The 17,404-nt window shown below is 33.9% G+C and overlaps 1 protein-coding gene across 2 annotated transcripts in view; it reads right to left on the reverse strand.

The window, feature by feature from the left end:
* Positions 1-17,404, reverse strand: part of FAF1 (Fas associated factor 1) — a 440,606-nt gene that overhangs the window by 313,489 nt on the left and 109,713 nt on the right. For both annotated transcript variants that reach the window (XM_069477930.1, XM_069477931.1), the window contains one exon: positions 4,066-4,112. In XM_069477930.1, the coding sequence (XP_069334031.1) occupies positions 4,066-4,112 (47 nt within the window). The remainder of the gene's footprint in view (positions 1-4,065; positions 4,113-17,404) is intronic.

Consider the following 17,404-nt stretch of genomic DNA (forward strand, 5'->3'; position numbering starts at 1 on the left):
ATTTTTAATTAGAGCAGACCATTTGGTATGCTTGTCAGCCACAAAGAAGATTTTTTTTAAAAGTTACCCTTAGGAATTTTCTCAGTAGTTATAATTATTCTATTTTAAGATCAATCAAAAATAATAAATTTAAATTCTGAATGAAGAGTTTTTCACTAGCAATGCAATAAATGAGAGAAAGGAAGAAATCCTACTAGTTAATGAATGATCCCATCAGTTTTCACTAATGTTCAATGACATCAAAAGAATGCAAAGCATCCAAAATTGTTGACTTGAAAAAGGATAAATGTATTTTTAAAATCTTCCATCTATGGAAACTACCATCTTATAATTTCACCTCACTATTCTTTTCTATTTAATCAATTAAAAAAAAAATACTGATTGGAAGCCAGGCGAGGTAGCACATGCTTGCAGCCCTAGTCACTCAGGAAGATAAGGCAGGAGGATTGCTTGAGCCCAGGAGCTCAATTCCAGCCTGGGCAATACAGTGATTCCACATTTCTTTAAAAATAAAAGACACTGAGTGGTAAGGGAATCTCTATGGAGAGATCTATTTTAGATTTAAAACCTCAACTGAAGGAGTGTTTTTATCCTTACTCAACTTCCCTCTACAAACCACTCAGGCTCTTGGAAGGCAATGAATAAAAAGCAAACAGGAACTCTTCTCTTGTTTATCATTTCAATTTTTAAAAGTCCATCTCATGGCAAAATCTTTGGGTACTCCTCTCAAAAAAAAAAAAAGCATTTATTTTAGAGATAAACTTGTGGATCAAATCAGATGTTTTAAATGGGAATTATAAGACATAGAAAGTATTCAGCTAAAAGGAGTATCTTCTAAGTCAGAAAACTTGGGCATTTATATATTCTGAAAGCATAATGGTCAAGGTTTGAAAACAAATATATTTTCTTCTCTAGGTGTTTGCAATGAACTGAACAATGGACAAATGTGCATACTGTACACCTGTATGGGTCTTAAAAAATAAATGAGTTAATAAGTACCACCCACTTAGTAAATGACTAAAATTTCACTATTAATTTATAAAATTTATTTTTAGAAAGCATAGCATCAAGTCTCAACTAGTACAAGTAATTCACTAACACTTCTTTCTAACTGTATCTCCAAAGATAATTTTTAAAGATGCTCTGGACAATAAACTGAATAAATAAAATATTAGATCATGATGTAGTAAATGCACATACTCGATGTTTATGACTGACTGAATGCATTTATGATTATATAAGGTACACCATTATAAATGTTGTGTTAACAATACATTGTCTAGAAAAATAAGCCTTGGAGAAAGAGCCAAAAGACTTGCTTATATTCCTGACTACATCAACATCATGCTATATCATCTAAGCCAAGCCACTTTATGACTTATTCTACCTACCTGTAAAATAAGGGATAATACTATCTGCCTTTACTAGCATACAACTAAAACAATAACAGTAAAAAAGAAAGCCATGGGAGAAAGACATTACATACATGGACTAAATTTCAACTTTTTTACTCAAAGGAAAAATCTGAAAACAAAAATTATGATATGCTTGCCTTACTGATCTTGAAGAAGACAGTGCAGTGTAAAGAGCATGGCTTTAAAAATGAAACAATCTAGACTTCACGACCTACTATACCACTTGTGACCTTAGGCAAGTCTATATAAACTCTCTAATCTTGAGTTTCCTCATATGTGAAATATGAACATTTACTTCTTATAAGTTGTAATGAGTTTTAAATTAGGAGAAAATATGTCAATTGCTTAACACAGTGTCTTAAGCATTCAAAAAATGTTAGCTTCTTTCCTTAGGACTTTATAGGTATATTAAAAAGCATATTCCCTCTTTTGGAGTCACACAAAAATCTGATTTCAAGAAAAGCTATAAAGCATAAAAATATTGGCTTTTCTTCCTCAAAAAATAATTTATATTAAAGAAAAACCTCTTTTAGATTGTATATAACTAGTACAATTTTTTATAACTTCTGGTCCAAGGAATTAAGTATCAACACATCTACCAGGGCTACGGGTATTTAATTATTTCCTACCAAAAAGCAATATCCCATGACAATATTGCATTATACAGTAAGTTCTATAAACTGTGGTGTTTGATATCTCTTTTCTTTGTTAAGGTATGAACTGACAAATTAAGAGTCAGTTATAAACACAGACTATCTTCAACTTTATTATGAAAACCAAACATACAAAACAAAGATCCTTTTAGCTCCCTGTATGTACCAATCCTAGCATTGTGTCTTTTGCTTTCAGTGTTAAGCCTATGAGAGAGTACAAAGAGGCCTCTTTTATATTCCTCTGTAAGTAGACACACAAGAGGAATTCTCAGTTATGTCAAATCCACAGTGATTTCAAAGCTAAAGAACAAAGTTAGGAAGGAAACAGTTGAAGAATATTACTAGATACAAGTGATTTTCATATGTAGACATGATTCATTCCTTTAAAACAAGCAAACAAAACCAACAAAACCCCACTATGATCTAAATTAAACCTCAAATATTATAGTAACTTTATGAGAAATCAGTTTAATAATAAATTTCTAGTCATAAAAATGTATTAAGCAAAAAGAATCATCTGTGACAGGAAAGATGGAATGTTTCCAGGGGAGCGGGAATTTCTACAGTTTACCCATAGCAAATGCTATTAATTGGAAGATGTATCCAATATGTACTCAGAATCTAGTAGCTAAACCCACAAGGGTTTAGCACTGAAAAAATTTTGGCACAAAAAGTGGTAATAACATTTACTCAAAAATAAAACTGGAATGATATTTAACAGTATAAAACTTTCTAAACCAGGAAAAAAAACTGATCATGAAGGAAGTTCCTATAATCATCTGGTTTGCTTTCTAGATACGAGTTTGAATCTAATTAAATGCTTTTGAACAAAAAAAAAATTAAAAAAACAAAATAAGTTGGTAGAGACTCTGGAAATCAGCCACATTTATTCTGGATGAAACTCTGACAGTTTAAAAAAGGGGGAGTGAATAAGTCTATTTATCATTACTTTCACCTAAAAACCACTAATCATTAAGGGCAGTAAAGGTCCCAAACAGAATTTTGCTTCCATCCTAAGTATACACAGTTTCCTATAAAGTATAGCACACTTTGATGAATTTTTTGATGGCAAATTTTTTGATGTTTTTGCAAGAGTACTTTTCTTCCTCTCCAAAACAACCTCATTCCTAGTCTGCTATTTCTGTTTGCCTCATCTGCACTTAGCAGATCATGCTTCAGTGACTTAGAAATCCCAGCCACCAAAATTCAAGCCAAAGTTTGAACTGAGAGGAAACACTGGGGGGAGGAGGGGATTAAGTAATTAAACTACACTTGGAAGGGAGAATGGTTTTACCTCCTATGACTCTGTAGTGTGTTCTTTTAATCCAGAACCAGAGTCTCCAATTTTAAGGAGAGAAAAATTATGAATTTATTTTTAACTTAAGTATAATTATGTTGTAACTATTATAGTTCTCTTGGCCTCATCTCCCAATTTTACCTTCTGGCAATGACACAAAACCACTAAAACCATTCCACTTGTTAACACTGGATTCTTCAGGTAAAGTAGTTCAGTACTGTGGCAAGTTTCATTATTAAAGACTTAATCAAGTTTTTGCAAGTTATCATACACTTGATTTAGAAACCAAAGGAGCAAGGAAAAAAGATTTCAGTAATCTTGGAGATAAAGCCTATATAGTTAGAAGATAACCATACTACTGAGTCATGTCTCGTTTTCTTGGTGCCAATGGTTTAAAGAATTCAGTTCCTTCCATCTTATGAATCAGAAGATGACTTTGAAAAGCTTTCTTAAAAGTAAGAATAAAACCACCTTAAAAGACAGTATCATCCAGGCTGTAATAATATACAATTAAAAGTTGGAGAGTTTAGGGGAATTCATATAATTAATAAAAATGTCTGAAAGAACAATGACTACATTAATGAACTTATGTACCAAAAAATCAAATGCACTATTAAAAAGTGAAACAAAAAAATTAACAGATTTCTCTTTTTTGCTCAGCTAAACTGGCATCTTACCAGTTAAGCACTTTATAACATACCTTTGTAGAATGCCATTTTCTTGGGGTATTACACCATTGATAGCTGCCTGCAAACAAGAAACAAAGAAGGCCATTTAAAGAAACAGCTCAATGCCCAAGGGGAGTGGGAAACACTGTAAAGGGAAATAAGTATACTTTGAAATACTTATTTAAACAAAATACTAAATGTTTTCTTAATGATGAAAAATATTCTCTATTAAATGTTTTTCTACTTCTCAATAAAATCACATTTTAGAAAATTAAAAAACATGCATTTGGTATATAATATCCCCAAAACTTGAGTCATCAGAAGCTTAATTCCACAGTCCTCATTGTAGCAAAACACCCAGAAAATCAATGTTTAAGGATATCAGAACAAGAAAAATCGGTGCCTCTTAGGAACATCATTTCCTTCCTCGGATTGAGACGAGCAAACTATAAAATCACAAATGAAAAACTCTGTAAGAATATAAAAATTAGCGCAGGAATCAAATTCATTCTTTCATGTTATAATCATTATTCTTAATGAAAAGAACATCGAGAAGGAAAGAATGTGGAGGCAAAAGTTCCTGGATAAATCTAACACTATGACAATATCAGGTGACAAAAGGAGACAATATCAGAGAAGTTTCCTTATATAAAACATTTCTGAAGTTGGTCTCTAAGCTAACAAGTTACTGATTAGTCAGAACACAGCACAGGTATGATACGACATGGGTGTTTTTAAAGGCTACTAAGCAAGCAGACTGTCACATCCTGGACTGTAGGCAGCTCACTGCAGGGTAATAGAGAATATTCTCTGGAAAAACAAACAAACAAACAAACAAAAAGCAAAAAAAACAAACAAAAAACTCTAACGTTTCCAACTTTGCCTTTGCACCATAACAACTTCTCCTCCTCTACCTTTCCCAATCCACATCAAAATGAAAAAATAACACAATAACAAAAACACCTAACAATTCAATGTTTTATCAGCTGCCTGGAAATCAATTGCCAAAAGGAGTCTGTGTATTTTGTAAAACATTATTTTAAATATTTTCAAGCAGAGTGTAGGATGCTTGCTATGAATTTTTCACAGACAGTAGAGACCATAGAAGCCTGACAACTCTGGAGGCTCATAAATTCTCTGAGTCAAGCAAATGCTAAAGTCAGTTTTCAAAGCCACAAATTCAATGGAAGAATCTATGCCTAGTGCCAGGTCAATTATTCTCTTTCTGTTGATGGCAATCACTTCATATACAAGTATCTCTTCTGCTAAATAATAGTAAATGGTTAAGAGAATGCTCTACGATTCTGGAAAAGAAACAAAATATCAGAGCTTGGAAAGATTTGGTTCAAATTTTACTAGGGAATGCCAAAGTATAATGGAAAGAACACTAAGGATTTAGAAATTCCTAAGTGTGAATCCAGGCTCTCTCATTTATTAATTTGGTGACCTTAGTATATTCACTGAACCTCACTGAGCCTCAGTTTACTCACCTGTATAATAAGCTAACATTACATCCTGAGCAACAATGAGCCTGCCCTTTTGTTCCTCAAAGGCATCAAGTTTTTCTATTTCTTAAGACCTTTGAAGATATTCTCTCAATTTGGAAATGACCTTCCCCTATTGTTTGTCTGGCTAAATCCTAAATCATCATAAGTGAAGCTTCTGTTAGATATACTTTCAAAATATTCCCTGATGAACCCTCCATCTAATTAGGTTTACTCTCAAACCTGTACTTTATAGTAATTATCATAATTTATAATTACTTATTTGGTGATTTTTTTTTTTTTTTTGAGACAGAGTCTCATTCTGTTGCCCAGGCTAGAGTGAGTGCCGTGGCGTTAGCCTAGCTCACAGCAACCTCAAACTCCTGAGCTCAAGCGATCCTACTGCCTCAGCCTCCCAAGTAGCTGGGACTACAGGCATGCACCACCATGCCCGGCTAATTTTTTCTATATATATTTTTAGCTGTCCATATAATTTCTTTCTATTTTTAGTAGAGATGGGGTCTCACTCTTGCTCAGGCTGGTCTCGAACTCCTGAGCTCAAACGATCCGCCCACCTCGGCCTCCCAGAGTGCTAGGATTACAGGCGTGAGCCACCGCGCCCGGCCTATTTGGTGATTTTTAAATGTCTTTCTCATTAGACTGTAGGTTCCCTAACAGAAGGGACAATATCAGTTTTGCTCACCACTTTATCTCCATTGCCTAGCACAGTGCCTGCACGCGGCACTCAAAACTTATTTGTTAAAAGTATGGTAATAGAGGAGTACAAAGAAAAGTCACCTAGTCAAGACTTGAGGAAGACTCAGGTAAAGCTTTCTGGATAAAATAAAGTCTCAACTGAAACTGAGGGATGAGTGAAAAGTAGCCAGATTGGGGTGGGGGCATTCTATGAAGAAGGAATAATGACACACCTCTACTTTTCAACACTTTCCTCTTCCAAGATCCTAGATCATTTTATATAGTGTATTTATCTGGGGGTAGGAAGTTAGTCCCTGACCTCAATTTTATGTACATAATAAACTGTATACATAAATAAGTGAAATGTAATCCAGAATGAAGGTACAATAAAAGTATAATTTGCTACAGAGATATAGAATAAACAGATTTTTTCATTGTGAAGATTAAAGCTTCAGAAAAGAGCTGGACTTCAAACAATGGGCATATATAAAAACAAAGGAAAATTCCAGATTAGTTGAATTTATGAAATATTGACTTTGAGGTGACAGTAGGACATCCTTTGTTCATATACCAAATGTGGATTAATTGCCAACTATGTACCAAATACTGTGCTAAGCAATGGAGACATACTGATGGACAAAACATAGCTTGCCTTCTAGTAAGGACAAAATATTTTCAACAATTCATTTTACAATGAGAAGTTCAGGTAATACCCAAATGGAGATGTCCAAAAGGTAATTTAAAAAATCAGAGCTAGCAACATCTGTTCAAAAACAAATAAATCGAGCCCTAGAAATATTTTAATTCCCTCCTTCTATAAGCTATCTTCTTTGGTGAAGAGAAAAGAGACAAAGATAAAATCTTGAGTAATTCATTAAAAACAAAATAAAAAAAAATTAAAATGTAAAGGTCGGATAGAGGAAAAAGACCAGGAATATGTCACAGAGGGGTCAAAGAAGGAACTATAAGGAGAAATTAGACAAAAACTGGAAAATATGAGTTAGTTATGACATATTTGAAAACAGTTTAACAATAACTAGATTACAAAAGGCTAAAAAACTAACGGGAAAGTTACTACAAATGACTCTTTTGAAACATTTAGTGTGAAAAGCATAAAGATAGGAACTGTAAGAATGGCTGCAATAAGTTTTTGTTTGCTTCCCTTTTTTAAATAGTGATTTCTTGAGCTTATACGGAATCCATTGGAAAGGAAAACAAAAAAGACTCAAGAAATGGGTAAAATGAAAGTTTGGTTCAACACACTCTTACCAAATGCCTACTCATTGCGAGGCATTATGATATAGTTTGAGGATATAGACAGAGGGGACATCTTTAGAAAAGAGATCAATAAAATCTGAATTGCAAACTAAAAATGATATTGAACACTTATAAGAACTACAAATCATTTGCTAAATACTACTTATCCCATTGTTAATATTCTTTTTGCTGGAAAGATATTATATCTCTCAATCTATAAACAAGAAAATAATGACAGAGACTGATTTAATATTTGGTCAAAGTAACATAGAATAGAATTAGGACAATATTTCCATTTCTGAGACTGACTCAAATGACTACAGTGGAGTGTCATCATACTGCAACATATTTTAAGTAAAGTATCTTGCCTTGACCTAGTTTATCATCATTTGAAACTCCATTTTAGTATAACTATTGTTGCTTTCATGTTAATTATGTCCATGATATTTTTAATCTAGTTGATTTATCACAATCAGAATATAGCCTTTAAGTTCTCTTCAGCAAAACTTGACACCACCACCACCCTCAGAAATGTCATTTTCCATAATCCACTGTAAGAAACGTAAGGTGTGCATAAAGCACAGTGGAAGCCAGAGTTGGAGGGGGCCATAGGAGAGTGAGATACTCAGATCTTTACCCTTACAAGAAGAGGAAATGATGACATTCATGGTGGGATTTAGGCTTTTGGGGGGAGGGAAATGGAAAAAATGCCCATAAATCTCCTTAGAACAGTGGTCCTCAACCTTTTTGGCACCAGGGACCAATTTCATGGAAGACAGCTTTTCACAGGACTAGGGGAAGTGGGGGGAGACAGAGCTCAGGCAAGTGATGGGGAGCGACTGTAATACAGATGAAGCTTCTCTCTCTTGCCTGCCGCTCACCTTCTGCTGTGCGCCCCTTCTTTCCTAAGTTTCATGGAAGACAATTTTTCTACAGATGAAGGGGTTGGGGAGGACTCTGTGGCCAGTCCCTAAGAGGGGGTTGGAGACCACAGCCTTAGAACATCATATATGAAAGGAAACTGAGTCACTGGAACGGGTAAATTGGTGGATTATAAAACAGCAGTGTCTAATACAAATCATCCCCTAAATGGAATGTTAGGATATCTTTTCTCCAACATGTATCTTGGCTTTGGTCTTTTAAAAAAAAAAAAAAAAAAAAAAGACTCTTAAAGAAAATGGCAATGACATTATTTGAGGAGGAATGGAGATGGGGCAGGGATGTGTGGACAGCATTTAAAGGACTTGATGATAACTTCTGAGGAAAGGCATTATAGTGACAATAACAGCAGCTAACATTATACAGTTCTTACTAGATGTGAGGCATTTTCAAAGTACTTTATGTGTATTAACTCATTTGACTCTCATTTTATCCCCATTTTGCAAATGAGGACACCAAGAAAACAGAGTAGAGGAAAATCATCACAATATTGAGTAGGCAAGTGATGAAAGAAAAAAAGTGATAAATTGGCCCAAAATTCAAAATATCTGTCCTTTAAAAGACACCATTAAGAAAATGAAAAAGCAAGCTGCAGACTAGGAAAAAATATTTGCAATAAATATATCTGAAAGAGGATTTATATTCATTATACATAAAGAATACTTATAACTTAATAAGACAAGACAATAAAAAAATTGGGAAAACATTTAAACAGACACTTCTCAAAAGAAGATATATTAACGGCCAAAAAACATGTTCAAATTAGTCATCATATAAATACAAATTAAGACCACAATAAGATACCACCACATACCAATGGTTAAAATTAAATCAGACAATACAAGTTTTAGCAATAATCTCAAGCAAAAGGAAGTCTCATATATTATACAACTAACTTTCAAAATTGTTTGGCAGCTTTGTATAAAGGCAAAAATATGATCTAGCAATTCCACTCTTAAGTATTTATCCCAGAAGAATAAAAACATATGTCCCAAATATTTGTACTATAATCTCCCCTATCTTTGGGGAATACATTCCAAGGTCCCCAGTGGATTCCTGAAACTGCAGATGTACCAAACCCTATATATACTATGTTTATTCCCATACAAGCATGCCTATGATAAAGTTTAATTTATAAATCAGGCACAGTAAGAGATTAATAGCAATAACTAAAATAGAACAAGTATGAAAATATACTGTAATAAATGTTATGTGAATGTGGTCTCTCTATCTCTCAAAATACCTTATTGTACCATACTGTGGGTAACTGAAACCACAAATAAGGGAGGACTACTATACACTAATATCCATAGCTGCTTTGTTCATAATACCCTATAATTGGAAGCAAACCAAATGTCCCAAAACAGGCAAATGTTGTTTGGGGCATATCATATTGTATAGGTACAACAAAATACTATTCAGCAATAAAAACAGACTACAGATACATTCAACTATATGGATGCATCTCAAAAACATTATGCTAAGTGAATAAAGTTAGACATATAAGAGTAAATACTAACTCAGCAACAACAAAAAAGCCACATACAACCCAATTCAAAAAATGGGCAAAGGACTTGAATAGAAATTTCTCCAAGACATACAAATGGCCAATAAATACATAAAAAGATGCTCAACATCAGTAATAATTACAGAAATGCAAATCAAAACTATAATGAAATATCACCTCGCACTTATTAGGATGGCTACTATCTCTCTCTCTCTCTCTCTCTCTCATACATACACACACACACACACACACACACACACAAAGAGAAAATAAGTATTGGCAAGGATGTGGGGAAGCTGGAACGCCTATACACAGCTAGTGGGACTGTAAAATGGTATAGCCACTATGGAAAGCAGTATGGCAATTCCTCAAAAACTTAAAATTACCATATGATGCATCAATTCCACTTCTAAGTTTATAACCAAAAGAAGCTTGATCAATCAGACTCTCATGGGAATGTGGATCTTGAATGAATGAGAACTGGTTGAAGTTGTGTCCTAACAAGCAGAATCTCAAAGAGATATTTGTAGCCTATGTTCATAGTAGCATTATTCACAACAGCTAAAACATGGAAGCAACCCAAGTATCCATTAATAGATAAACAGACAAGCAATGTAGGACATCCATACAATGGAATATTATTGAGCCTTAAAAAGGAAGGGTATTCTGACATATGCTACAACATGGATGAACCCTGAGGACATTATGCTAAGTGAAATAAGTATGTCATAGAAAGACAAATACTGTATCATTCCACTTATATGAAGTGGTGAGAGTAGTCAAAATCATATAGACAGAAAGTAAGAATGGAGGTTGCTAGGGGCTGGATGTAGGAGGTAATGGGAAATATTGTTAAATGGGTATAGAGTTTCAGTTTTAAAAGATGAAAAGAGTTATGGAGATGGATGGTGGTGATAGCTGCACAACATTATGAATGTATATAATACCACTGAACTATAAACTTAAAAATGCTTAAGAGAGTAAATTTTGTTATGTGTATTTTACCACAATCAAAAAAATTTTTTTAAGCATAACAATAGGAATTGACTACTAATGGGTATAGGGTTTCTTTTGGCAAGGATGAAATGTTCTAAAATTAGATTATGATGTCAGTTGTACAACCATGTGAATATATTTAAAAACATTGAATTGTACACTTTAAATAGGTATTACATGGTATGTGAATTATTACCTGAGTAAGGCTGCAAAAAAAGAATAACAGCATATTTTATCTTCAATTTACAAAATATTTTCAATAATTTACATATTCTTCAATAAATAATAAAGGGCTCAAAAAAAGAGTAAGTACTATATGATTCCATGCACTTGAAACTCTAGAAAAGAAAATGTAATCTATAATTAAAGAAAGTAGATCAAGTGCTGTTGGGGTGGGTGGGGAATCATGGGGAATGGACAAGAGGAAAATACAGGGATGATGACTATGGTGGGGGTTACATGGGTGTATACATTTGTCAAAACTCATCAAATTGACACTTTATATGGGTTCATTTTATTATATGTAAATGACACCTCAACAAAGTTAATTTTGAAAAAAGAACCATAAAGAAATCCATCTCAAACACACCAAAATGGCTGAAATTAAAATGACTATCAACATCAAATTATGACAAGGATTTGGAGCAACTGGAACTCTCATACATTGTTAGTAGGAATGTAAAATGGTACAACTACTTTGGGAACAGTTTGGCAGTTTTATATAAAGTTAAACATATACTTACCATACATTCCCACAATTCCATTTTTAAGAATTTACCCAAGAGAAATGAAAACATACATCCACCAACGACCAGTATATAAATTTCATAGCACATTTATTCATAATAGCAAAATACTATATACAACCAAATGTCCATCAACTAATGAACAGATAAACAGACTGGTAGATTCACACAAAGGAATATTGTTCAGTAATCAAAACGAACTTCTGATACATGTAACATAGATGAATCTCATAAACATTATGTTGAGTAAACGATGCCAGGCACAAAAGAGTACATACTATATGATTCTCTTTATACAAGTTGAGTATCCCTTATCCAAAATACTTGGGAACAGAAGTGTTTCTCATTTCAAATTTTTTTTGGATTTTGGAATATTTGCAGATACATACTAAGATACCTTGGAGATGGGACCCAAGTCTAAAGACAAAATTCATTTATGTTTCATATTTACCTTATACACATAGTCTGAAGTTAATTTTATATAATATTTTTAACAATTTTGTGCATGAAACAAAGTTTTGACTGCCTTCTGACTATAATCTGTCATAAGGTCAGGTGTGGAATTTTCTACTTGCAGTGTCATGTCAGTATTCACAAAGTTTCAGGTTTTGGAGCATTTTGGAGTTCAGATTTTCAAATTAGGGATGCTCAATCTGTGTAAGGTTCTAGAATAATATGTGGCAATAAAAATTTGATCCATGGTTGCCTAGACCAGACTGGAAAAAAGAAGAAATTTTATTGACTAGAAAAGAGAAAAATTTTCTACCATGATGGAAATCTTGATTAGGGGAGGGGAGTTGACTACAGGATGTATACATTTGCCAAAACTCATGTGACTGTCTGCACTTAAAATCTGTATATTTTATTGTATTAAATTAGTCGTTGATGAAGTTGATTTAACAAAAGAACACTATAACTCCACTTTAATTCAGTTTCGTGGAATGCTAGAAAAATGCATTTGTTGTTCCATTAGCTTTTACGGCAACCCATCTGTGGCATGTACCTGCCCAGTATTCCTTCCCTTTTTTCTTTTGATACAGACTCCATTTCTCCTTTAACTACTCATGCCCTAGCCCATGTGGTGTTGCAGCTGTGTTAATCATGATAACCCAAGCTTGATCAATCAGACTCTCATGGGAATATGGGTCTTGAATGAATGAGAACTGGCTGAAGTTGTGTCCTTCTAACAACAGTATTCAAGAGGTACTTTTCATAATGAATTTCAGATGGAGCAACTCTTGTTTACTGTTCCCCTTAAGGCCTGGTTGGTCAAATTTTCTCTCAAATCTGTGAATTTCTCAACATCCTCCCAATAAATCCTGCTTCTTATCCTCCCACTCCCAACCTCCATTTTATATTCCAGCAATGATAAACTGAGATTCGAAGAGGTTACATGACAAGCTCAATATAACGCACACTAAGTTACTAGCAGATTACCATTTTTCCAGGCTTCAAGGCTTTTATCATAGCACTATCATTAGCTTTATTCTTATTGGCAGCCTCTTTGGCTGGTCAATCGTCAATTACTGATTGCAAATCAGTGAAACTAAGTACTAAAAACATTTCAAATACAAGAATTATAAACAAGTAGAAAATTAGTCAATAAAAAAATTTATGAAAATAAAAAACAACACATTCCTTTATATATAACAGTATACATTATTAGCAAACAGAAGTAAGAGTAATTTTGTACAGGTAATTTTGCATATTCCATATGTTTAGAGAGCCTATAAATTAGAATAATTATTATTGTAATCTTAGCTTTATTTTGCAAACTGTGATTTTTTCATCTCTTGAAAATATTTAACACATTGACTGCCACACTAGAAAAATTTTTTTTCCTTGGGGCCACAGTGTTTTATTACAAAAATAAAATAAAAACTTCAAAAACAAAATGATCCTTTCTAATTTAATGAAAAACTTGTCATTTTTTATTGTTTTCTGTACATGAGTTATATGCAACTTGAAAAATATTAATAGTTCACATAGGTCCCAAGGTGAAGAGACATGTGAGTTACATATGCTTCACGAGGCCCTGGGCTCAAAACTAGCCTGAGTTAAATACAACTCACATGGCAGCTAACATGTTAAAATATACAAAAATAATTTCTAAATCAGTGCACTTTTGTTCAATTTGAAATTATTCTCATATGGTATGTCAGATTTCAAACATTTTCAAAATACTTAAATAATAGGCATTTGACTAACAGCTTACTGTTCACAACTCCAATCTTGCCATCAAGTGAATTCTTCCAACACATGTTAAATTTTCTCTCCGCCATTCATACTGATACATCATATCCTTTCTGTTTTCCACCAATTCAAATTCATTCATTCTTTTATTCTGAGCACCTGATACAATCAAGGCAGTGTTTTAGACACTAGAGGGAGTACAAAGATGATAAGACATGTTCTTTCCAGGACAGTTATGGAAATGATTGCAATGCAATGTGAAAAGCAGTATGGGATCACGAAAGAAGGAATGTCTGTGGTTGCCTAATGGAGCTCAAGACCCAGATTTGAATCATTTCCTTCAAAAAAATTTACCTGACTCACACCAACTTTTTCTCAATGGTTTTCCCATAATGTTAAATTTGCACAATATTCATCTTATTCATTAAAATATTTCATTCAGTCAGTCTACTATCAATCTTTCCAACATATTAATTACTAAGCTAGAATTGTATGGGGTACTGAGGAAACAGTTGTGAACAAGACAGAATCGTCCTCCTCTCATGTTGTTTGCTCCGAGTAAAAGGGTCTCATTCTATCAATGAGAGGTTCTACAAGAGTCCCATCATTCTACAGCTAAGAATTATGGAATTTTCAGCTTTGATCTGATTAGTATTATGTCAATCAAGTAAGCTATGAGAAAGAACTTTATTTGGGATGAAAACTTCCTCAGCTACAGATGTGGCAGGCTGAAGAAACAACAGTAATAGATTTGTGAGTCCACACTAAAGAGGAGAGTTCTAAAGAAAGACTACAAGATTACAGCTGTAAACCAATGAAGTCTCAAAAAGATACTTAATATCATTTTCTACTCTTTCTGGACTGAAAAGAAAATCGTTTTTCATAAATATTTAATTTTTCATAACTATCTATAACAGACTATTTCCAACAATCTACTACATTTAAATTAATTCTTCTAAATCTTTCTTTATACCCCAACTTTCCAAATATTTTAGTCACTTTTGTACTCTAAACTTTCCTCAAGTACTCTACTGTGTGACTCCAAAGGTGATGATTCATTTATAAAGGACATCAATAGAGGAACATGTAAGAGATACTATGAAGGCAAACCAACAGAAGAAACCTGACTAACAGAGGAAAGGCTGGAAAGAAGGGATGATACTTAAATCAAGTCTCAAAGAAGGGCTCTTCTAGGGGAAAGAGACCAAAGTGAGAGCATTCATGGAGTAATTTTTTGTTTTAAGTGAAACAGTATGAATGTACTTAGCATATCCAGGAAACTAAAAGTGATTCTGCATGACTTCAGCAAAGGTTTGGGTCAGGAAGCAGTGAGAGATAGGTTGGAAAGCTATGCAAGAGTTAGATTATGAGAGGCAATATAAAGGCAATAAAAGTTTTATTTAACCTCAAGATAATGAGAAGGCAACTGTTCCAGCTCAAATTTGCATTTTAGGAACATCACTTGATCAGCAGTATGAGATATGAATTGAAAAATAGAGAAGAGCTAAGAATGATGCTCAGTCTTTCTGACTTGGGTGACTTTGTAGACTGCTCCTGGTCCAGCCCTCCCAATCATGGAAAATGGCAAACAATTCTAAAGATTCAGTTGCTCAATTCAAAAACCACATAATCATCCCAATTCTTTTCTTTCTCTCACACCTCATATCTAATAATCTATGAGGAATTCTTTATTCTAACTCCAAAATTTAGAATCTGACCAACATCCTCTGCTGCTACCCTGGTCTAACCAGCATCATACTCCCTCTGGATTACCAGTTTGTCAGTCTCCAAACATCTCCCGGCTTCCACCCTTGGCCCATACACTTAGTCTATTCAAACAGCAGCCAGCATGATACATATAAATGCCAGGTCAAATGAAACCCATTTCCTACTCAAAATGCTCTAATACTTTCCCATATCATCAGAGTAAAAGTCTTTATTCTGATCTCACAAGACTACATATTCTAGCTCCAGCTCCCTCTGTGACCTCTTTTTCCACTAACTCCACATCACTTAGTGGAAGTGAACCAGCCAAGCATACTCTCACATCAAACTTCTTATACTGAGTGTCTGGTGGAATGCTCTTCCTTTAGATATCCACACATCTCACTCCCTCACTTCAGTAAAGTTTCTACTCCAAGGTCATCTCAGAGAGGCCTTCTCTAATCATCTTATCTAAAAGAGAGCCCGTTCCAACCATAAGACTCTAGCTAACAAATTATATATTTATTTGCTCCTTTTTTAATTATCTGTCTTTCCTCACCAGAATGTAAGCATCAAAGGACTTTATTTTGTTCATTGATATGTCCTCAACACCAACAACAGTGCCTGGTACCTAGGTGAACTGAGTTAATATACACTGAATACATGAATGAATAAATGAATGCATGCCATGAACCCAAGAACATGAACAAAGGTTCATGTTCAGGATGGATAAGGATAGGAATAAATGAGGCTTTCAGTTTTAGACATGTTGATTTTGAAGTACTGATGGGACATTCACATAGAGATATCCCATTGATTGTTAAGAATATAAAATATATAAGTTTGAGATACTAAGTTTGGAATCATGAGTTATCCAATTTAAAGTATTTGGAAAAAATAGAACTACCATATGATCTAGCAATCTCACTTCTAGGGATATAGCCAAAAGAAATGAAAGCAGGATCTCAAAGAGATATTTCCATACTCATGTTCACATTAGCACTATTCACAATAGCCAAGAAGTGGAAATTAACTCAAATGTCCATTGATGGATGAATGGATAAACAATACAATGGAATATTATTCACCCTTAAAAAGGTAATTCTGTCACACACTACAACATGTATGGACCTTAAAGATACTGTGCTAAGTGAAATAAGCCAATCACAAAAATACAAATACTGTACAGTTCCACTTACATGAGGTATTTAAAGTAGTTGAATTCATAGACCCAGAAAGCACAATGGTGGTTATCAAGAGCTAGGGGGAGTAGGAAAGGAAGAATTGTTGCTTAATGGGTATAGAGTTTCAGTTTCGCAAGATGAAAAAGTTCTGGAGATCTGTTTCACAACAATGTGAATATACTTAATGTAAAGCATTCATATTCTTACAAACCTGTTTTCAAATCCTGGCTCTATGACGTATTTACTACTTGTATGATGTTAAGTCATTTCCACTCCCCTGCTTTACTGGGGTATAATTGAAAAATAAAAATTGTATATATTCAACGTGTACAATGCGATGATTTGATATATTGTATAATAATTACCAAAATCAAATTAAGCAACACATCCATCACCAACCTTAGTTACCCTTTGAGTGTGTATTACATATGCACATGCACACACCGAGAACACATAAGATCTACTTTCTTAGCAAATTTCAAGAAGTAAATAATACAGTATTATTAATATTAGCTATAGTCACCATGTTGTACATTAGATCCCTACAACATATTCATCTTATACCTGAAAGTCTGTACCCTTTGACCAACATCTCCCCATTTCCCTCGTGCCCCAGCCCCTGATAACCATCATTCTAACCTTTCTGCTTCTATGAGGTTCAACAC

This window comes from Eulemur rufifrons, chromosome 8, assembly GCF_041146395.1.
Source record: "Eulemur rufifrons isolate Redbay chromosome 8, OSU_ERuf_1, whole genome shotgun sequence".
Taxonomy (NCBI): Eukaryota; Metazoa; Chordata; class Mammalia; order Primates; family Lemuridae; genus Eulemur; species Eulemur rufifrons.